General features: G+C 47.7%; 1 protein-coding gene across 2 annotated transcripts in view; it reads right to left on the bottom strand.

The window, feature by feature from the left end:
* Window positions 1-16,848, bottom strand: part of LOC115074847 (threonine--tRNA ligase 2, cytoplasmic-like) — a 112,104-nt gene that overhangs the window by 27,928 nt on the left and 67,328 nt on the right. For both annotated transcript variants that reach the window (XM_029574767.1, XM_029574766.1), the window contains 2 exons: window positions 13,252-13,418; window positions 4,621-4,783 (listed from right to left, as the gene is read on the bottom strand). In XM_029574767.1, coding sequence (XP_029430627.1) covers window positions 4,621-4,783; window positions 13,252-13,418 — 330 coding nt within the window. The remainder of the gene's footprint in view (window positions 1-4,620; window positions 4,784-13,251; window positions 13,419-16,848) is intronic.

Below are 16,848 nucleotides of genomic sequence, written 5' to 3'. Positions count from 1 at the left end.
GGTTGTCCGATGGCTCTCCTCTCACGATTTCGCCCTGATCAGCCAGTCATCTAGGTAGGGATGGACCAGGATTCCTTCCCGTCTGAGCGCCGCCGCTACCACTACGACCACCTTGGTGAAGGTCCGTGGCGACATGGCCAATCCGAAGGGCAGAGCCCGGAATTGGAAGTGGCGGCCTAGAACCTTGAAGCGTAGGTAGCGCTGATGATCCGGATGGATTGGGATATGCAGGTAGGCTTCCGACAAGTCTAAGGCCGTGAGGAATTCTCCTGGCTGTACTGCGGTCTTGACGGAGCGCAGAGTTTCCATGCGAAACCTCGGGACCCTTAAGTATCGATTGACTGACTTGAGGTCCAGTATGGGCCAAAAGGTGCCCCCTTTCTTGGGTACCATGAAATAAATGGAATAGTGTCCAGAATTCACTTCCCAGGCAGGTACTGGGACAGGAGCCTCGCCAGGGTAGCTTCCAGTGCTGCCTTCTTGTGTATGGGACATGAAGATTCCACAAACTTGTCCGGAGGGAGATGATGAAAGTCCAGATAATATCACTCTCGGATAATGGCGAGGACCCACTGGTCCGACGTGATCTCGACCCATCTGGGGTAGAAGAGGGTTAACCTGCCCCCTATGGCTCCGTCCCCCAGATGAATCGGCGGATTCTCATTGCGAGGCGCGGCCGGGACCTGAGCCCGGGCCTGCTCCCCTCTTGCGCTGCTTGGTCCGAAAGGACTGATTCCTGGCCTGAGGATGCGGCGCCTGGTAGCGACTCCTGTAGGGAATGAAGCGCTGTGAGCTCCTGCCCCTGGAGGGCCTTGGAAAGGTGCGCTGGTTCCTTCTGAACCGATCTTCCGGCAATCGAGGTACTGGCGAAGCGCCCCATGTGCTGGCCAGTCTATCAAGGTCGCTACCGAACAGGAAAGAGCCTTTAAAGGGCAATCTGGTGAGGCGTGACTTCGAAGGAGCATCAGCTGACCATTTCCGGATCCAGAGCTGCCTCCTGGCGGCTACAGAGGATGAGATCCCTTTGGCTGTTGTCTGGACTAGGTCTGATGCGGCATCCGTGAGGAACGAGAGAGCTGACTCCATGTCTGCTGCTGGAGTATTGTTCCTGACCTGTGACAAACAGCAACGCGTCACCACTGTGCAGCAGGTTGCGATCCGCAAAGATAGAGCTGCCACCTCAAAAGTCTGTTTCAGAATGGCATCCAATCGCCGGTCATGAGGCTCCTTGAGGGCCGCCCCCCCTTCAACTGGAATGGTAGTGCGCTTGACCACAGCGCTAATCAAGGCGTCCACCTGAGGGCACGCCAGCAGCTCCTGGATAGCCGGTGCCAGGGGGTACATGCCTGTCAGGGCCCGACCCCCTTTGAATGAGGCCGCTGGTGCAGCCCATTCTAAGTCTATCAGTTGTTGTGCCGCTTGTAAGAATGGAAAATGGCGTGCTGTAGGACGAAGACCTTCCAGCAGGGGGTTCTGCGCTGAGGGTACCGAAGCACTGGGACCCGTAATATCCAACTCTGCCAGGCACTGAGACACTAGGTCGGAGAGATCCTCTTTAGGGAAGAACCGCCTCATGGTTCTATATGGCTCAATCCCTGAGGGAAGTTCCCCCTCATCCGGGAGTTCGGATTCGTCCGGAGAAACATCCGGGTCAGACTGGTCCGGACTGTCTGGAGGCGGAAGGTCCAGCACACGATAAGGGCGTGAAGATCCCGGAAAAGGATCCGCTGGAGCTGTAACCGCAGCGGTAGCCTCAGCCGCAGCAGGAACAGTAGGAACAGCAGAGCCTGGACGGGAAGCCGTTTGCATCTGTACAAAAGCATGAATCCCCTTAAAGAGATCCACCCAGGAAATGGCGGCGGTCTCTAATCGCCGGGGTACAAGATCCCCCGGGAGTCCAGGTTGGTCGAGACAGCCCGCTAAATCCGGGGTAGCCCCTGGGGAACTGTCAGCGAATCGTGGCTGAGACTGGTCCTGACCCGAGGCTCCCACGGCCTCCTCACATTGGGCACAAAGAATCCGGCTCTTCGCTGTGTGTGGCTCTAAGCTGGCATGCAGAGCAGAGACCGAGGGCTTTAATGCCTGAGGCAAGAGGTGCCCCTGCTGAAGCCGCTGAGGCGTTCTGTTCCATTGGAAAAAAAAAAAATGCGCTTAATAATAAAGCGGCAGCAATATATGCTGAATGAAACAGGCGCTCAATAATATGCGGCAGCAATATACGCTGTAATACAACAGGCGCTCAATAATAAGCGGCAGCAATATACGCTTAATACAACAGGCGCTCAATAATATGCGGCAGCAATATACGCTGTAATACAATAGGCGCTCAATAATATGCGGCAGTAATATATGCTCAATGATACACAATATGCTCTCAGCAATAGGTTGCTAGCAATATACACTCAATGATATGCAATGTGCTCTCAGCAATATGCGGCTTAGCAATATACGCCCAATGATATGCAATGTGCTCTCAGCAATATGCGGCTTAGCAATATACGCCCAATGATATGTAATGTGCTCTCAGCAATATGCGGCTTAGCAATATACACTCAATGGTATACAATATGCTCTCAGCAATATGCGGCTTAGCAATATACGCTCAATGGTATGCAATATGCTCTCAGCAATATGCGGCTTAGTCATAGACCTGCGCCTATCACGGGCGCTCAATACCTGAGTAAGGCCAACAAAATGGTGCCCTTCCACGGCGTGCCGCCCACAGGCCACGCCGCCGATCCTCGTTCCTCGGAGACCAAAGAGTAAGAGATGTACGCCTTACCTGATCCTCGGCGCTTCCCGGCTGGAACCCGGGCGGTCTCCGGCTGCGGGGGGAGAGGGCAAGTACCTTCACCGCCGCGCTTTGAGGAAATGCACCCGCTGCCTCGTCCACACCGGGACCGAGGCGCCTCGTATGCCTCACCCAAACCTCGCCCGGGAGCTATGTCCCTGCCGAGATTCGGCCACCGGACCGAGGACTTAAACCTCCGGGGGACCACGGAAATCACCCCGGGAAACTCAACTGGGGGAGGGACCTTAGGGTATCACCGCAGGAGTGCGGGGCTCGATGGTGCTGTAGACGTTTTAGCAAAAAGAAAGTAGATTTGGAAAACACGCTCAGCGAGCGTGCAGGCTCTCCAAACTGCTTTGGAGACGGAAATTACTAAGTTGCTACGCTTCCTGTGGGGGTATATATACACCCGTGCTGACGTCAGATCAGTCTCCAACTGCTAGCACGAGCATACTATACCCATTCGTTCTGAGTCCATCTGGCTACACGACAGGAAATTACACATTTACACACATGCTGTCTATCTTTTCACGCTTATACACACAGGCTTTCAATCATACACATACATCCTGTCTTTCTCTCACCCACAGACTCTCATTCATATGCTTATAAACATGCTCTCTCTCTTTCTCTCATTTACACACAGGCTCTCAATCACATACTCCCTCACCTAAACCAGCTCTCAATCACACAGACACACATGCTCTCTCCCTTACTTATACAAACAAGCTCTTAATCATACATACACATGATCTCAATCATACACACATACTCTTTCACACAAACAGGTTATCAATCAAGCTTACATTCATGCTCTCTCTCTCACAGGCAGGCTCTCAATCACAGACATACTCTCTTTCACATATACAGGCTCTCAATCATTCACGTACATGCTACCTCACTCACACACACACAAGATCTCAAACACACATGCTTGCTCATTCATTCACACTCTCTCCCTCCCTCCCTCTCTGGAACTAGCGGCAGCAGCAGCCTCCTCCCAACCCTAACCTCCTTCATTTTCAGCCCTCGCAGAGGAGTCGTTTCATCGGCCGCGGGGGTTGACGCTCTTCATTTTCCTCCGAGCCGCGCTGCACATTCTTCAGACCGTGCCTCTCTTCTGTTCTTCGGGCCGATTCTGACCACACTAGCATGGTCTCTTCTTCCCGCGCACGCGCCCACTGCTCACCACTTCCTCTTCCGGGCCGCGGGAGGGGGGGGGGGGCGGGAAGAAGAGACTATGCGGATGCCGATGCCGCTGACTCCAGCTGTCCTGCCGCGTTCCGCCCGGGCCGACAGCATTTTAAGCCCGGGCGGAGGAGGACCGGGGAGCAGCTGGGTCAGCGGGGGACCGGGAAGTGTGGCGACACACCTGCGTGTTCTTGGCGACATACTGGTGTGTCGCGACACACCGGTTGAGAACCACTGCTCTAACCAACAACTTCTCACTTCTTGAGTCTTACAATTTCATTTTGGTTCACCCTGCTCACAATGTTCTTCAAAGCTTCACATTCCACTGTCCCATTTCTCTCACAGCCATTGCTGCTACTTCTTTTCCTACACTCTAAGCTCTACATTGGCACTTTTGTTTTCTCCAAACTACACTGTCTCGAGGCCTGCTTCTTTGAGGTACCCTGTCAAAATTTCTCACTCTGTTCACCATGCCCCTCTCGCTCCACCTTTAAATCCCACCTGAAAACCTACTACTTCCATAAGACTTTCCCTAGAACCATTATCCCACTGTTCTCTGATTGCTACAAACATAGCAAAATGCCCCCTGCCAAACATTCCCACAACTTAAGCATTGTGCGTCCACACAACTTCTCTACCTGCTCCATAGTACAAAAGATGTGAGCATCGTCCTGCTGGAAGCGCCTAACTCGGGTCAATCCACTTAAGGTCCCACAGAGCTCGTTCCGATGCAGGACACCAAAATCTGCAAATCGAATAGGCATTTCCCTCCAGGAGCGTGGGCGATGAGCAAACATTAAACTGTGTGCCATAAAAACATCCAGAGACAATCAACGGTAGTATTTTAATTTATTCTTTATGCAATGTTCATGCAGCAAGTTGCTTTACTGGGACAACACTTTCTTACACAAAACAGAAGATTTGGACAGGATGATCCAGTTTGTAACAGATAGAAAATTAAAAAAAAAAAAAAAACCCATACAATGCCCCAAAACACCCTAACTTTAAAACAATGGTACAAGAACATTTCTTTAGATAATTCAGTTAGTAATTAAAACTGCATCCCCCTTTCATAGTGATCTATGTGTTTTAATTTCTAAACAGAAAGTTATGTTAAAAGCTTTTAGAATCTTTCATTTATAAAATTCCATCAAACGAGGGTGCTGTTATGCTGCTTTTCATGCAGGTACCGTAGTAATGCATCTGATAAGAAATTAAAAAAAAACAAAACAAAAAAAAACCTTGTGTGGTCTAAGGGGATTTTTTTTTTTTTCGTTTTATAAACAGGAGGTTTTGGCACAATAAAAGGCACAGGTGTTTTATGTCAAAAAGTTATATAGCATACCTAGGATAAGGGCCAAAAATGAAGGAAGGCCAAAAAAAAATCATAGGCAACCCGATAAATTTAGGAATTTACATACAACTGCTACATTAAATGGAATAAATAAATACATGGACACAACATCCCATAATGCACTGCCATTTCAGGTACACTTCTTGATTTCTCGCTTTCAAGTTCACTCTCTTTTCCGCTCTGATATTTTGCAGCCACAGCTCTGTAGTCACTTTCTTTTAAACACTAATGCTCTATTGACTTACATAGAAACATAGAAATGATGGCAGAAAAAGGCAAAATGGTCCATCCAGTCTGCTCAGCAAGCCCATGGCAGCACCTTCCACACCATACAGGTCACCCCCATACTGCCAGCCTGTCCTACTGCTTTTTTTTTTTTTAATTTATATTTTATTAAGTTGAAAGAAAAACAAACAGTCAAGACCAGCATAACAACAAAATGGCAGACCTGTTGTCTCTCAACATTTACAAACATTAGAAACGTCACCCAGAACCTCTTCCCCCCCTAACCCCCCACCCCCTGCCCCCGGATCCCCACCCTCTTCCATGAGTTCGTAATTAGGAATAGTAAGAAGGACTTATCACAGATTAAGTCTCTCCTTGACTACGGGAGTCCAATCTGCCAAGGCCAGAAGGAAAAGAGAGTCAAAGTCCCGGTGTAGATCAAGGCTAGTCAGAAACAGTTTTTTCCCAGTCCAGGAACGGAGTCCATGTGGCTTTAAAAGTAGACATAGTGTGATGAATCTCCGCAGTAATCGCCGCCATTCGACACAAGTAATGAACCTTTTGTTGAATACGTGGAAGGGCAGGAATTATCGACTGCTTCCAATGTTGTGCAAGTACCATCCTGGTTGCAATAAATACCTGTTGACACAATGAAGCTTGTGGCTTGGTCAGTTCTTTGTGTGGTAAATTGATTAACATAAATCCAGCATTGTGGAGCTCCGTGACCTGCAAGATATGTTCCACCCAATGAGCCACTTGGGACCACAGAAATTGCACCAAGGGACAGGTCCACCACATATGAAGGTAGTCGCCTTGAGACCCACAATTACGCCAACACATAGCACTAAGATTAGGGTAACGTTTATGCAAGGTAAGAGGGGTCAGGTACCACCTGGTAACCATCTTAAAACAATTCTCCTGAACATTCGCCGATATAGAGCATTTTTTAACAGTAGTGTAAACTTGTAGCCACTCCTCAACCGTAATGACCCTCGCTAGGTCCCTCTCCCAGGCCTGCATGTGAGGAAAAGGCCTCGCATCACCCCCGGATAGAAGAATATATAGCTTGGAAACCATTCCCCGCTTTTTATCCACGTCTGCACAATAGTGTTCCATTAAAGTTTTACCCTGTGCTATGGAGGGAGATACAGTCGCACTATTTAGGAAGTGAGCGATCTGATAGCCGGCTAGGAAGTCCGTAGCAGGCAACTGATACGTACTCTGAAGTTGAGACCAGGTTAAAGCCGCTCCACCCCCTAGAAAGTGTTCAATCCTGGTAAGACCTCGGGTGTACCAATTCCGAAAGGCAGGGGTATGATGCCCAGCTGGGAAGTTAATCAGATGAGAGACATGGGTAGAGTAAAAATATTGGCGTGCTCCTACCACAAGCTTCTTCCACTTAGCCCATAATCTCATGGTGGTATGTGTGGATGGGGTGAGGAGGTCTGCTTTCAACCACGTGAAACGGGGCTGCCAAAACAGGGCCGATAGTGGCATCCCCCCCAAAATGTGGTCAGCAAGCGCTACCCACTGTTTGGCAGTGGACACCCTGTGACTATCCAGGATAACCAAAAGTTGAGCCGCCACATAATACTTTTCTAGATTAGGCATTCCAAGGCCTCCCCGATCCCTGGGCAAGTATAATAGTCGACGAGAAATTCGCGGGGGTCGCTTGCGCCAAATAAAATCGAATAAGATCTTTTGCCAAGACCTCAAGAGAGCGGAGCTGAAATATATAGACAGAGTAATGAACAGGTATAAAAATCTGGGCAAAATATTCATTTTTACAATGGCTACACGCCCCATCCAAGAATGCCGACCTCTATCCCAAACCTGTAAATCCTTCCTTATTTTCCCTAGCAGGGGAATATAGTTGAGATTATAAAGGGCATTGATGTCGGCCCCTAAGTGAACCCCTAAATATTTAATAGAGGTGGTAGCTAAGCGAAACGGATACAGCTGTTGTAGCTCCCTGACTGTGCCGGCATCAACCGATACATTAAGGAGTTCGGACTTATCAAGGTTAATCTTAAAACCAGACACCGCACTAAAGGATTGAATCTCAGTTGTAATGGCCCGCAGAGAGGTGGTGGGGTTGGTAATAGTCATGAGTATGTCGTCCGCAAAAAGCGAGATTTTCAGGTGTAAATCCCCCAAGTGAACACCCGTAATTTGCGTGGAGGTATGCACTCGCTCCGCAAAAGGCTCCAGGAAGAGGGCAAATAGCAAGGGCGACAACGGGCACCCCTGTCTAGTTCCCCGCTGCACTGGGAACGTACCCCCATAACCCCCATTGACCTTTATGCGTGCTGCAGGCAGGTGGTAAAGTACCCTTATCCATTTTATAAACATGGGCCCGAAATGCATTTTCTGCAGAGTAGCGAATAAGAAGTCCCAATGCACAAGGTCAAACGCTTTTTCTGCGTCGATGGCCAACAATAACAACGGGATGTCCTGCTTCCTGGCCCACCACATAATATCAGTAACTTTGCGGACATTATCGGCCGCCATTCTTTGCGGGATAAACCCAACCTGATCCCTGTGCACCAACCCCGGCAAAACCAAGTTAAGACGGGCCGCTAGAACCCGCGCCAGTATCTTGAGGTCGAGGTTAATTAGTGAGATTGGGCGGTAGGAACTACAGTGGGTGGGGTCCCTACCGGGCTTGGCCAGCACCGTTATGCCCGCTGTGTTAGTGTGTGGTGGTAAGTGAGCGCCCTCACGCAAGCTATTAAAAAAATTCACTAGAGGAGTGAGAAGGGTTGTACTGCATTTCTTATAGTATGCCCCCGAGAAGCCATCAAGGCCTGGTGCTTTACCGGCCTTTAGGTCCCGAATAGCCGTCTGAACCTCTGCCAAATTAATCGGGGCATCTAGAATGCCCTGTTGGTCCACTGTTAGGTCAGGGAGCACCAAAGCCTGAAGGTATTGCTCAACAGACTGATCTTGAATGGTGTCATCCCTTTTATAGAGGGTTTCGTAAAATGTAGTAAAACACTCCCTAATCTCTGTATTAGAGGTAACATACTTCCCCCTCTGAGTCCTTAATCTGGGCTATGTTATTCTGCAGGGCTCGTTGCTTTAACTGCCGAGCTAGAATGCGCCCCGCTTTATTGGAACCCTCAAAGAATCTCTGGTTTGTGCGTTCCAGAGCATGGGCAACCCACGCAGCATCGAGCAGATTAAGTTCTGTCCGAATAGCCCCCAACTGTCTTAGTGTGTCAGCATTCAGGGATAGTGCATGTTGGCGGGCCAGCCGGTGCAATTTGCCGAGTAGTTCTGCTCTACGGTGTTCCCTTTGCTTTTTCTCCGCTGTAGCTAACGCTATGAGTTTACCGCGGATGACCACCTTAGAGCATTCCCAGAGTGATCCGGTGTCTGACACCGAACCTTCATTCTGGTGAAAGTACTCCCGGAGATATGCATTAACCAGTTTGCACCGCTCTGCGTCCCCCAATAGATCCTCTCGAAGTCTCCAAAAGTGCAACCCATTATCTACAGGGGCGAGTATCATTGTCACCCACACAGGGGCATGATCTGTCCAGGTAATATCACCAATACCCACATCCAGGACCTGATTCTGTAACCCCTTATCAACTAAGAAGAAGTCAATCCTCGAATACGAGGTGTGGGGGTGAGAAAAAAAGGTATACACTCTGGAGAAGGGATTGCGAGATCTCCAAATATCTACCAACCCCCATGTAGACAATATAGTAGATAACTCAGATGAGGCAGTCCAGCTTCCGGTTTTCGTACGGTGGGAAGTGTCTAGCTGCGCATTGCGCACCAGGTTATGATCACCCCCCCAGATAATCTGCCCTTCAACAAAGGGTTGCAGCTTGTCAGCGAGGGATCGGAGGAAAGGCCCCTGATCCTTGTTTGGTGCGTAAAGATTAATAATCGTATATATATGCTGGGCCAACTTTACCTTTAGCAAAATATACCTTCCACCAGGATCTGCGAAATGAGAAATATAGTCGTACGTGATGGACCTGGCAATCAAAATACCCACCCCAGCATATTTACTGCCTCGAGTGCTGGCAGCCAGATATACATGAGGGTATCCAGCGAAGTGTAATAACCTTTCATGGCGCTTGCGCATATGAGTTTCCTGAATTAGAGCCACTGAAACATTTTGTTGTTGTAAATCTCTCTGCAGGAGTTGTCGCTTTTTGGGAGAATTAAGGCCCTTAACATTAAGGGACCATACCCTCAGAGCCATTCATAATTTTCCCTTCTCCACCCCAGGCCAAAACAGCATATGCCCTCCAATCTCTCCAAGATACTGGCACCTGGATTCCAATCAGCAAAGAACATTGTGAACTCATGGAATAAGAACCCACCCTTCCCAATCCCCCCAAACCATTTGTATCCACTCCCTGGATACCTGTAAGCTGAGAACGTGATCGCACCATAGAGCAGAAAGCTCATCCGGCGAAGTAATGAACAAAGATTCGCACACTGCCCAGGCTGGGCCTACATTAGGCTAAGAAAAAAGGCATCGGTAACAGAACAAAGCCAGCCTGGTAAATGCGCTCTGAGATAAACAACCTGTACTGAGGAAAAATCAGGCAACTCATAATCTTAATACAGTATGCAGTAACCAGCCACTGTGGAGTCATGAGTCAGGCACTGGCTCTCGAGAGTGGTGAGCGAGATTAGACTTCTGTCGCGCCAGGCGCTTGTTGTTGCCCACTCTCTGCCATCCCGGTGTGGCATTCAGTCGAAGCGGCATTTCCTCCGGCCGGCTGGTAGGAAGATCGTTAGAGATGTTAGCTTTAGTGAACACCTCCTTTGCTTCTGCAAGATTCTTGATCCGGTAGGAGACTCCGGCTACAGTGAAGAGGAGCCCAAAGGGAAAAGTCCACCTATAGCGAATAGACTTCCCCTGCAGCACTGATGTTGCAGCTCTCAGCTCGTACCGCTTACGAAGGGTGGAGGCCGCCAGGTCCGCATAAATGCTCACCTTATGGCCTTCCCACACCCACTCTCGCTGTTTCCTGGACTCTAAATAGATTTTGTCCTTCTCCCGGAAGACTTGCATGCAAAGCAGTATATCTCTAGGCCGGTCTCCTGTGCGGGGTCCCTGCACGCGGTGTGCTCGTTCAATATTATAAGTAAAGGAGGATTGTTCCCCCTCAGAACTGGCAGGGGACGCCGACTGCATGATAAAGCGAAGCAAGCGTGTGGCTACCTCCCTACAGTCAGAATATTCTGGTGTCTCTGGAATGCCCCGTAGGCGCAAATTATTGCGTCGTGACCTTTTTTCTAGGTCTTCCAGCTTTTCCTCCAGATTCATGCGCTCCACGCTGCTAGTTTTTAGATTCTCTCCTGTGCACCGCATGAGTTCCTCCTGCCTGTCCATCCGGTTATCCAGATCATCGACCAGACGACCCAGGGCCGCCAAATCCTCTTTAACATCCGTTATGAGGGACTGCAGGTCGCGTTTGTGTTGTTTCATATCTGCTCGGAGCTCCACAAACCACTCCCGGAGCTCCGAGCGCGAGGGTAAGTCATCGAGCGTCTGTGGAAGCGCATGGTCGGGCTCAGACGCCATGTCCCCCTCAGAGGCCTGCTCCTCTGCTGGTGCGCCGGCCTCAGTCTCCGTTTTTTCATAGGAGAATTGCTTTAAATTAACAGCTTTTCTCTTCCCCGCCATCGCGAAACCTCGGGGGGTCGAGAGCGGCAAAGAGCGAAGTGTCAAAGTTATGAGCGCCGCGTTTTAAAGCAAAAAAGTACAGGGTCGAGCTGGGAGCGTTCGCTTAAGCCACCATGCTCGCTGGTGACGTCATCACGTCTCCGTCCTACTGCTTTTTATCCTTTAACTCAAGTACACGATCCGTGTTTCCAGTGCACTCTGTTACATTTTAGTAATCCTTTATTCCTTCTAGGAAATGTGTCTCATTTCAAGTTTTGGATGTTTCATTTATTTCAAGAAACAGAAAGCTGCAACAGTTGTTGTGTCCCAAAAGGTTTTGCGAAATAGGAATGCTTTCCTGTATTATCCATATAGTACAGAATTCTAGTGATCCTATTGAGCCAGGACTAATTTGACTCAGATGGCTGTCACACCTTCTATCCTCTCTATATAAATTCCCTAGCGTTTGTGTGTTGGCCGCTATGTCAGTCATGCTGAAATCTGGCTATTTTGCAGAGGCTTAGGGGGTAGTTACTGATGAAGTCCGTATCCTTTAGCTGATTTGACAATTTTGCGGCCAGCCCCAGACCTTGCTGATGGATATTTCGAGAGATACCGAGATTTGAAGCTCTGAAGGATTCCCGCGTTCCTCATGGCACTAGCTGGCAAACAGTGCACATTAAAACTTAGAAGTGTGTGCAGAGCTGTCAGGCAATGTTTGCCTGTACCATGCACTAACCACTCACAATGGGGTAGATTTTATAATTTTGCACGAGCGCGAACAAAAGTACGCTGGATTTTATAAGATCCGCGCGTGTCTTATAAAATCCGGGGTCGGCACGCGCAAGGGGGTGCACATTTGTGCAACCTGCGCGCGCCGAGCCCAGCGCGCGCTGCCTGTTCCCTCCGAGGCCGTTCCGATTTCGGAGCGGCCTCGGAGGGAACATTCCTTCGCCCTCCCCCTACCTAACCCACCCCCCCTTACCTTTGTTGGCAGATTTACGCCTGCTGAAAGCAGACGTAAATCTGCGCGCGCCAGCGCACCATCACCCGACCTGGGCCGGTGCCACGCCACTGGGCTCGCCCCCGGAACGCCCCCGACACGCCCCTTTTATGAAGCCCCAGGACTTGCGCGCATCCCAGGGCTCTGCGCGCGCCGGCGGCCTATGCAAAATAGGCGTGCCAGCGCGTGAGGGCCCTGCGCGCATAAATCCGGCCGGATTTATGCGCGCAGGGCATTTAAAATCCGGCCAAGTGTGTTTTCTAGGACTGCCTCATGTCACATGCTAGTCAACTCACACTGCATCACCATACGGTGCACTCTTGCACTCCACTGCAATAGGGAGTAGACACATCGGAGAGCATCTAGGAAAGGGCATGGGGAGGGGGAAAGATGCCTGAGTGCAGGCTGGCGCAAATTGCCATGCACTGAAGCCATAAGAGGCTCTATTGGCGTGAGCTAGACAGGATGTGATATAAAGGCAGACACTCAATGTGTGTCTGCCAAAGTAGGTATATATAGAAGACAGTAAGTATGCGTAGGGAAGGGTGCGTGTGTGTGTGAGAGAGAGTGTGTGTGTGCATGATAGGGAGACAGACTGAAAGGGTGAGTGTTTGTGGGGGAAGGAGCATGTGTACAGAAGAGAGACTGACTTTTTCTACTGCCTTTTTTTCTCAGTCATTTCTGATGAGCCCTTTCAGCTAGTACTAACATAAAAATTACAAAAAAATGAAGTCTGAAAAGGGGAATCTTAGCCTTTATATATATTTAATGTTGAACCGATAAAAGGTAAAGAATTTTGTAATATCCTCAATACAAATAAAGTTATTGATAGCTACTCTATTCCTTATGTCCTAGGCCTTATCCCTCCCAATCTACTGAGACAGTGGGGGTAGGGTATAAAAGAGCCCGACTGTTTCCCAAGTTACTCAATGAAAATTATCATCTACAACTTGTTCAAACATAAAAACAAAACTGTGTAGTGTTAAAGCAGATTAAGTGTTATGAGCTTGTGACGTGCACATAGTATAGATTAAGGCTAAAATACGAACCAATGTCCAGGGCAGTTCATGGGTTTCAATGCAAAGGTCTCCTTCTCCACGCTGAAAGAGAACATGTTCTCGCTGTAGTGCTGCCAGTGGCCCGATGCTTCCCAGAGTTTACTATTGTACATGTTAGGTGTAGCTACTTCGGTGAAGTTACGCTTGTGATATTCATCCTGTAAACAAAATGCATTCATTAAAAATGGCAGGACTCCTCCCAGCACTGCCAGGCGCATTTCCATTTTATTTCAAAGAAGGCATTTCAACTGTGCTGCCTCACCAGGAGCATGCAGGGCATGAGGTACAGTACTGGCTAGACTGGCACTCAAAAAACAACTTAAGTTGAAATGAAATTTTCTCTGTGAATTTGAGGCTGCCCTCTCCTTAGGAGATTGTCGGGGAGTCATCACAGGAGCTACGTCAGTGAAGGAACCAAGCTTTCTGGCTATTGTTTCAGCAATCAAATGGATCCTTGCAAGGGCATCATTTGAAAAGATACAAACCAATCAAGAAGCCTTGGGTTTGCAGCAGGTAGATGTGATTGCAGTAACTCTTTAAAAAAAAAAAAAAAAAGAAATATAACAAGAAAAAAAGAAAGTCACATCGTACACTTAGATCAAATAAGAAAGTTAGTTGAAAACGCCTAAGTATGAGAACTTATGAGCTCATTTACCAGAGATGGTAGAGAGCTAAGAAGGAAGAAAACAAAAATGGACTTTATACGGAGCGATATCCTATAAGCAGTCCCACTTCCAGGGCGAGCAACTGGGATATATCCTTAGCAATGCAGACCGGGTGGAACAATTGGGCTTTGCCGTCGTCTGAACACAGGACCACTTCAATGGTTTGTGCACACGAAGGAGCTTTGGGTCAGGCCCCTGCCCTAGTTCAGAAGCTGCTAATAACAAATGTGGGAGAGTTTGAAAGCACATGGTATTAGTTAGATTCTGCAAAGTATTGCCTACCTTATTTTATTTTTTTTTTGTTTCCTTATTTCATTTTAGCCCAGGTCACATTTTGTCCTACTGTGGTTTCTATTTTTACTATGTCAGACCCTTTTTAATAGGAATGGAGGAGTAGCCCAGTGGTCAGAGCAGCAAGCTGAGAACCAGGGAAACCAGGGTTCAAATCCCTCCGCTGCTCTTTGTGAGCATGGGTAAGTCACTTCACCCTCCAGAGCCTCAGCTTCAAAACTTATATTGTAAGCCTTCAGGGGATTAGGAAACACCCACAGTACCTGAATGTAATCCACTCTGAGGTGCAATTTTCAAAGCCATTTGCACAGGTAAACAGCACATTTTCATGTGCAAATCGGCTGCCTGAATATTACCCTCCTGCAATACAGCCAAACGTAGTTGCATTCTCTGAGGCATGGGTAGATTGGAAGAGAAAAAAACAACAGGTGTAAATTGTTTCTCAACTCTACCTGAGGACTGGAGAGTGGCCAATGTAACTCCAATATTTAAAAGGGCTCCAGGGGTGATCCGGGAAACTACAGACTGGTGAGCCTGACTTTAGTGCCGGGATAAATCATGGAAACTGTTATAAAGATCAAAATCACAGAACATATAGAAAGACAAAGTTTAATGGGACAGCATGGATTTACTTTTTTGAAGGTGTGGATAAAGGTGAACCGGTAGATGTTGTGTATTTGGATTTTCAGAAGGCGTTTGACAAAGTCTCTCATGCAAGCCTTCTAAGAAAACTAAAAAGTCATGGGATAGGAGGGATCCATTTAATGTTTAGGTATTTGCCAGGTACTTGCGTCTTGGAATGAACATTGCTGGGCTTGATGGACCGTTGTTCTGACCCAGTAAGTTAACTTTTTATGTTCTTACATGTATTTTTTTTTCCATGGAAAAAAATATCTGTACAAAGAAGTCCTCTGCTAAATGTGTAAGCGTCCAAGTGCGTTCTCTTTGAAAATCAGTGTAAAGAACAGATGGAGTTAGAAAATTGCTCCCATACAGTGCACATTCAGGAACCCATGTACTGAAGTGCATTAACACTTTCCCAATTGTCACCTTTAGTACATGCAAAACTAGTTTAAATGCACTAATAGTGATTTTAAAGCACATAAATCAACTTGTTGAGTATTGAGATGCAAAAAAAAGTGAGCGTCTGTGTTTTTTTGGTGGTGAGTTTATTCGTTTTCTTTCAATTCCTTGCGTGTTGCCTCTTTGATTCCTTCGTTGTACTGCGTTTGATGTGGAATATCCAGCATAGCCCTCTGCTTCAACGGCAGGGGAGCAAGACTGATACTTCATTTTCAATGCATAGCCAGCAGGGCTCTCTGCTTCAACAGCAGGGGGGAATAAAGAAAGGTGGATCTATATTCAGGCAACAAACAACAAGGACTGAATTACATAGTCTGGATAAACAGATAAGCATGGGTGTAGCTTGCTTATTGGGGTGGTTAATACCCCTAACTAATTAAGCTATTTCACTTAGATGCAGTTCCGACACTGCTCTCTACATTAATGGTGGGGGTGGAAGGGAAATAGAATAAAAAAGGTTACTAAGAGCCAAGAGAAACATAAGTATGTGAGAGAGAAAAAAAGTGCGAAAGCTTGCTGGGAAGACTGGATGGGCCGTTTGGTCTTCTTCTGCCATCATTTCTATGTTTTCTATGAATATAGACTGTGTTTGATTTTTGCAGAAGGAGCAATCAGAAGAAAGAAAAATTGAGTGAGAATTGACATTTATTCGGTGGAGTGTTTGAGGAATAAAAGTCGGGTTTTGAGGTGTGTACTTTTATATGTACGCCTATAGGATATTTGGCGTACATATAATTATAAAGGGTAATATTTTTTAAAGAGTTTTGAAGAATTTTGTATATGTTTGTTTAAAAACATTTTTGTAGAATATATATGCATGGAGATACTTGGGAAGATCGGTTGGAAGACATGGGTTCAGTAGTGAATCGAAACATACTCTCCTGAAGAAGCCTGTGAGAAGGCGAAACATGTCGGGAGGATTATAAAGCATTGTGGAGAAATACAAGAGCTTTTCTCAATAATAACGGAGAAAAAGAAATTTCACTATGAGATAATAATGTTGAGATTACTTACCTGATAATCTCGTTTTCCTTAGTGTATGCAGATGGACTCAAAACAAGTGGGTATAGTGTGCTCGTGCTAGCAGTTGGAGACGGATCTGACGTCAGCAAGGGTACATATACCCCGCAGGAAGTGCAGCAATTCAGTAATCTTCCTTGCAAAAGCTTTTTATGGATATATGTGTGACTGACCCATCGTTTAAATGAACAGGATTACCCTGACCAATTGATGGTAGCTGGAGACCGCCAGTGTACTTAACCAGAAGGCGTCGACACCCGGCAGGGTGGAAGCCCTATATAAGCAAACATGGCTTACCGTGAGTCGGCGAATCCCCATGTATACCGGCAGCCGGGCGGGATGCTGAGTCCATCTGCATACACTAAGGAAAACGAGATTATCAGGTAAGTAATCTCAACATTTCCTAGCGTGTAGCAGATGGACTCAAAACAAGTGGGATGTACAAAAGCTACTTCCGGACTGGGCGGGAGGCTGCCCGAGGTCCATTCAGGATTGCCCTCGCAAATGCTGTGTCCTCCCTGGCCTGAAC

This window comes from Rhinatrema bivittatum, chromosome 13, assembly GCF_901001135.1.
Source record: "Rhinatrema bivittatum chromosome 13, aRhiBiv1.1, whole genome shotgun sequence".
Classification (NCBI taxonomy): domain Eukaryota; kingdom Metazoa; phylum Chordata; class Amphibia; order Gymnophiona; family Rhinatrematidae; genus Rhinatrema; species Rhinatrema bivittatum.
This window is presented reverse-complemented; position numbering and strand designations above follow the sequence as displayed.